At 50.8% G+C, this 5,975-nt stretch overlaps 1 protein-coding gene across 1 annotated transcript in view; it reads left to right on the forward strand.

Moving 5' to 3' along the window:
• LOC107096016 (CLIP-associating protein 1-B-like) overlaps window positions 1-5,975 on the forward strand; it is a 31,191-nt gene that overhangs the window by 23,067 nt on the left and 2,149 nt on the right. Inside the window, exons 13-26 of the mRNA XM_015392462.1 lie at window positions 734-984; window positions 1,054-1,149; window positions 1,237-1,416; window positions 2,442-2,546; window positions 2,677-2,733; window positions 2,997-3,094; window positions 3,181-3,204; window positions 3,283-3,530; window positions 3,604-3,667; window positions 3,807-3,809; window positions 3,897-4,060; window positions 4,929-5,151; window positions 5,531-5,671; window positions 5,747-5,841. Coding sequence (XP_015247948.1) covers window positions 734-984; window positions 1,054-1,149; window positions 1,237-1,416; window positions 2,442-2,546; window positions 2,677-2,733; window positions 2,997-3,094; window positions 3,181-3,204; window positions 3,283-3,530; window positions 3,604-3,667; window positions 3,807-3,809; window positions 3,897-4,060; window positions 4,929-5,151; window positions 5,531-5,671; window positions 5,747-5,841 — 1,749 coding nt within the window. The remainder of the gene's footprint in view (window positions 1-733; window positions 985-1,053; window positions 1,150-1,236; window positions 1,417-2,441; window positions 2,547-2,676; window positions 2,734-2,996; window positions 3,095-3,180; window positions 3,205-3,282; window positions 3,531-3,603; window positions 3,668-3,806; window positions 3,810-3,896; window positions 4,061-4,928; window positions 5,152-5,530; window positions 5,672-5,746; window positions 5,842-5,975) is intronic.

Here is a 5,975-nt window from a genome sequence, read left to right on the forward strand (position 1 = left end):
TCAATCAAGGAACCAGTTCAATCAAGGAACCAGTTCAATCAAAAGAACCAGTTCAATTTAATGAACTAGTTGAATCAGTGAACCATTTAAATCAAAAGAAACAATTCAATCAAAATAACCAGTTCAGTTTATTGAAACAGTTCAGTTAATGAACCATTTAAATCACTGAACCAGTTCAATCACTGACGTCCACTCCTGGTTGCTGAACCGTCTGTTCTGATAGATCCGCATGGATCTGGAACAGCGGTGGGACCTCAGTCCTTCTGAGTTTCATTCATTTCTGCAGACTTTCGGTTTGGGAGGCACCTCAGTGCGTTTCCAATATAATCACAAATTACCCAAATGCATTTTTTAAATTACAGAGGCAGCAATGTTTGTCATTAAATATCAGTTAGTGGCTAATTTCCCCTTCCAGCCCTTTAGGTGCAGATTCATACAGGCTAGTAGAATTTAGCACAAAGGCTACAGTAAAAAACTTTTTTTGTTCATTTTTATTGCTCTTATTATTTCTTATGTATTTTTCGTGTTATTCTCTGACTTGCTTACTTTATATATCTATTATATATTTATTTTTTATTCAGTTTATTTCATGCATTTTTTTGTCACATTAAAGAAATTCCAAATAAAAAAGCTGAGTATTTAAAGCAGAAATAGATGAAAGGAGCTTCGGTTCTGCAGCGGTTCTTTAGGATCGGACTTAAAGGTCCAATTGTTGGTTCCATGATGGCTGAAGATTCAGGCTGAACTGGTTTCTGTGGATTAAAAACCGTTTGGTGGAAACTTCTCTGTCTTCCTCAGCCAAAGCCGGCGCCTCCCGCAGACCTGCGGCCGCCTCCTCTCCGGGGTCTCTGCAGCGATCTCGCAGCGACGTGGACGTCAACGCTGCCGCCTGCGCCCGCACCAGGATGCCCGCCGTCTCCTCCACGGTGCCGTCTCCCTTCAGCGCCGCCTCGGCGCTTCCTCCGGGATCCTACGCCTCCCTGGGTAAGAACCGGCTCCGCTCCGGCCCACATTCATGATTCCGTCTAGTTTCCTTCAAACCTTCTTCCTCAGGCCGAGTGAGAACCAGGAGGACGAGCTCCGGAACCGGTCCGACTGTGACAGACAGCCGTGGGCGGAGTCGGGGGAAAGTCGTCTCTCAGTCGCAGCGTGAGTTAAGACGCCCCGTCTCTCCATCAGAACATGGAAGGTCAGACTTGGGTTCGTTAACGTCGACTCGTTTGCTGCTTGTTTCAGCCGGCAGCCGCTCGGGTTCTCCGGGCCGCCTGCTGAGCGCCACCTACGGCCGGATGGTCAGGACGTCCACGGGGGGCGGCAGCAGCAGCGCCTCATGCAGTCTGAGCGAGAAGAACCGACCTCGAGGTCACCGCAGTCAGGGCTGCAGCCGAGAGACGAGTCCCAGCAGATCAGGAGCCGGTAAGAACCAGAACCGGGTCCTCTTTTAGATGATCTGGATTTAACACTAAAGACACAACGATGACTTTATTTCAAATCCAGGAAAGTTAGGTTTTAGGTAAAAATATACATTTTTAAATGTTTTCTTTTGTAATTTTATTTAGAAAATAGACATCTTATTTTTATTTTTTTTGTTTATTTTTACTTGGTAGGGTAGAGAAATATTTACAGAGTTAAAAGTTAAATCATAAGAACTAGTTCAATCAGAGAAACAGTTCAATTTAAGAATCAAATCAATTTAATGAATCAGTTCAGTTTAATGAACCAGTTCAATCACAGGACCAGTTCAATCTAAAGAACCAGTTCAATCAAAAGAACCAGTTCAATCTGAAGAAACAGTCCAATGCAAAGAACCAGTTTAATCTAAAGAATCAAATCAATTAATGAATCAGTTCAATTTAATGAACCAGTTCAATGCAAAGAACCAGTTCAATCACAGAACAGTTCAATCTGAAGAACCAGTTCTTTAGACGATATTGTGACTTTCTTCTTTAATTAGCTTCAATGTTTCTTTGATTTAATTTATTGTAAGAAAATGTGATGTTTTACATATTTCTTTGCCTATTTGAGATATTTTATAGATTAATGACACAAAAGGTGAAATATTCCAAGCCTTCTCATCCAATTTAGAAAACTATTTTGATGTAAACATTTTATTTTGTGTTTTATTCATAATCATCAGAATTGTAATAAAATCATCCGTTAACATCTTAGTGTGCATCGCTGTAAACGAACCCCAGGCTCAGAGGACCGAGGAACTCCACCTGGCTTTCATTAAGCTTCCTTTTGTCGCCATTTTTCCTCCTCTCACGTCACCTCATGTCTCTGACCCCGAGCAGTAGACTGAAGCTGTAGCTCCGCCTTCATCCTCATCCTCCTCCTCCTCCTGTCTAACACCTGTGGCGTCTAACCCAGCCTGTGTAACTCACTGCATGGACCGCTCTCCTGTCCTCTCTGTCCACCTCGGTCCGGTCCGGACTCTGCAGCCCGGAGCCGGATCCCTCGGCCCAGCATGAGTCAGGGCTGCAGCCGGGAAACGAGTCGCGAGAGCAGCCGCGACACCAGCCCCTCCAGGGGTTTCTCCCCCCTGGGTGAGTACCGGAACGCTCGGCCCATTAGAGACCAGCCACCCGTATGCATGTTCTCCTCTGATCTGATGTCCTCTGAAGGCTCTCTGAACCTTCTCTGTCCTCTAAGCTGTGGTTCTATGTCCTCCTCCAGTGAGCCGTCCTCATTCCCGTTCCACCGGCGCCCTGTCCTCAGCAGAGGGCTGCTCAGGTGAACGCTGAGCTTCTAAGAACTTCTATAGAACCTGTTGGTGCTCTTTTACCTGCTCCACCTGCATGGCTAACCCTCCTGCAGCAAAGACCAGCAGAGAGATGTCTCTGCTGCTGTCCTGCTTCTTCTTCTGTTGCATCTTTTATATCAGACGCCATTTTGGTTTATTGCTGCTGGTTTTATGATTTGCCGCTTCGGCGTGGACCTGGATCATCACCTCATGTCCTCCGCGTCCTTCGTCTAAAGCAATGTCTCCTCCTCAGACCGGCTGTCCCATCAGGCGCGAATCTCCGCCTCCGTCAACGCCATGAGGATCCTGAACACCGGCACCGAGGTGGAGGCGGCCGTGGCCGACGCTCTGGTAGGAGAACATCCTGTGGGGTTTGTGAGGGTGGGGGAGCAGGAGCGGTTCTGATGGAGGTTTCTCCTTTCTGCTGTGAATTCCAGCTGTTAGGAGACTCCAGGAGTAAGGTAGTAGATCTTCAGTGTTCTGCATGCAGACTAACCCTGCTGAGCAGCTAGCATGCTGATGTCTGTCCACCGTCTCAGCGGCGGCCCGTGAGGCGGCGCTTCGAGTCGCCCGGCATGTACTCGGACGACGACGCCAACAGCGACGCCTCCAGCGCCTGCTCGGAGCGCTCCTTCAGCTCCAGGAACGGCGGGGCGGGGCCCCACTTCCTGCGTCAGACGGAGGACGTGGCCGAGGTGCTGAACCACTGCGCCAGCTCCAACTGGTCTGAGAGGAAGGAGGGTCTGCTGGGCCTGCAGAACCTGCTGAAGAGCCAGAGGATGCTGAGGTAGGCGGGATCCTCCACGGCAGACCCCCCCGGGTCTGAGGAGAGACTCAGCTTCTTCTCTGCTTTGTTCCAGCCGCGTGGAGCTGAAGAGGCTGTGTGAGATCTTCACCAGGATGTTTGCAGACCCCCACAGTAAGGTGAGGTCTCCCCCTGATCTTGGCTGCATGTTCAGAGCAGCATGTCTGACAGGAAGCAGCACCTAACGTTCCTTCATGACGCTAACAGAAGGTTTTCTGTTGCATGTTTCCTCCCTGCTGGGACTCTAACAAACTTCAGAGAGTAAGTGTTTCCTCACCACCCAGGACCCGGTTCTGTGCTGAACGCCGGCCCTCACCGTCCTCTTCCTCCCCCTTTGGTCTGTTTCAGGTGTTCAGCATGTTCCTGGAGACTCTGGTGGACTTCATCGTCTTGCACCGGGACGATCTGCAGGACTGGCTCTTCGTGCTTCTCACACAGCTGCTGAAGAAGATGGGCGCAGACTTGCTGGGCTCGGTCCAAGCCAAGGTCCAGAAGGCTCTGGATGTCACCAGGTCAGGCCAGGTCCATACCTAGCTCTTTTAAGAAGAACACCTTCACTGATTGTCTGGCCTCCAGAAGGACAGAGTCTGAAACAGGTTCTGTGGTTGAGCAGCTGGTTCTGTTTAAAACACAGACCCAATTAGGTTTTTTCATCATAGGTTCTGGTCCTCGGAGTTTGTCAGGAACCAGAGAGCAGCATTTTTCTATTTGGACCGGGAAAAGCTTTATTTTGAAAAACCAACACAACATTTCTTCCACAGTTTCATCATCGGGGAACATCCAGAATCTGACCAAATCGGAGACTGAGGCTTTTATTCTCAAAGGAGCAACTTTCTGCTGGAGTTTAAAAGATAAATCAGACGGGCTTTTATTTTGAAAGGAACCAATTAGCTTAAACCCTTACGTATGTTTTGGTGCTGAAATCTGCATTAGATTTATCTTTTTGAAGCAGATTCATCCAGCAAGCTCTGAACTTAATCCTGTAGTGAAGGCACTGCCCACCCAGGGACGCCAAATATATTATGCAATAATTGTACATTCAATATCCACCCCAGTAGTGGGGGAAAATATATTATTTAATCAAATAATATTTGGACTTTCATATATTGTTTATTAACCCACGTCCAACTGGCTGTGTGTTAGAACAACAAATGAAAGTGTGAATCAAGCTCAGATTAGAGCCGAACAGTAACTCTGCACATATATAAAATAAATTCACCACAGCCAGGTGTGGATCTATACTGGAGGACAGACTGGGATCTGTCCTTTGCTCTGTTTAGCTTCCCTCCAGTAAAGGTTCTGGTTTCCAGTGGGAAGGAATGGTTTGGAGGTAATGGAGCTGGTGGAGGTGCATCCATCCTCTCCTCTGTGTCCCTGCAGAGAATCGTTCCCCTTCGAGCAGCAGTTCAACATCCTGATGCGTTTCATCGTGGACCAGACCCAGACCCCCAACCTGAAGGTCAAGGTGGCCATCCTGCGTTACATCGAGGCTCTGGCCCGGCAGATGGACCCGGCCGACTTTGTCAACTCCAGCGAGACCCGCCTGGCGGTCTCACGCATCATCACCTGGACCACCGAGCCCAAGAGCTCCGACGTGCGTAAGGTAGGACAGCCCGGACCTCCTCCCGCCTCCCTGCTCTGGTCATTCCATCCTTCACCGTGTTTCCTGACCTCCACCCTCAGACCCTCCATAGCTGGGCAGGGGAGGAGTTCTCGGGTCGGACCGGCGCCGTGGCCTCTCTGCCCGGGGAGGGGAACCTGGAGGAGAGGTGCAAGCAGGTAGATCCAGTCGGACGGCATGACGGGAGCTAACCAGAGATCCGAGTGCAGCTCTAACCTCTAACCCAGAAGCATGGCTGAGGGCTCCGCCTGCTCTAACCCTTCCGCAGATGTTTGTGTTGCAGGTGGAGCAGTCGGCAGTGCCCCCTGGTGGAGGCTGGATGGAGTGAAGGCTTCCAGTAACGGTGTTTTGTGTCCTGCAGGCGGCCCAGGTGGTTCTGATCGCCCTGTTTGAGCTCAACACCCCGGAGTTCACCATGCTGCTGGGAGCGCTGCCCAAAACCTTCCAGGACGGGACCACCAAGCTGCTGCACCACCACCTGAGGAGCGCCAGCGTCGCCATGGTAACCATGCCTGCAGGGGGGGGTACGGTCAGACGGCGGGGAGCGATTCTAACCGGCTGTTTTCTCCACATCCAGGCGGCTCCGGTCCAGCCGGCGGGTCGGACGCCTCCTCGCCACCCGGGCCGCAGCAGCCCCATGGACTCCCCCACCAACCACGGCCTCTCCCCCAGGTAGGAGCAGCCGGAACGCCCGGATCGGGTCCCCTCTCCCTTCAGGACTGAAGGTTCTGACTGTTCCGGTTCTCTCCCCCCCTCCCTCCTCCCCCTGCAGCCGGCTGTGGGGCTGGAGCGCCGACGGCCTCTCC

This window comes from Cyprinodon variegatus, unplaced genomic scaffold, assembly GCF_000732505.1.
Source record: "Cyprinodon variegatus isolate N-32 unplaced genomic scaffold, C_variegatus-1.0 Scaffold592, whole genome shotgun sequence".
Taxonomy (NCBI): domain Eukaryota; kingdom Metazoa; phylum Chordata; class Actinopteri; order Cyprinodontiformes; family Cyprinodontidae; genus Cyprinodon; species Cyprinodon variegatus.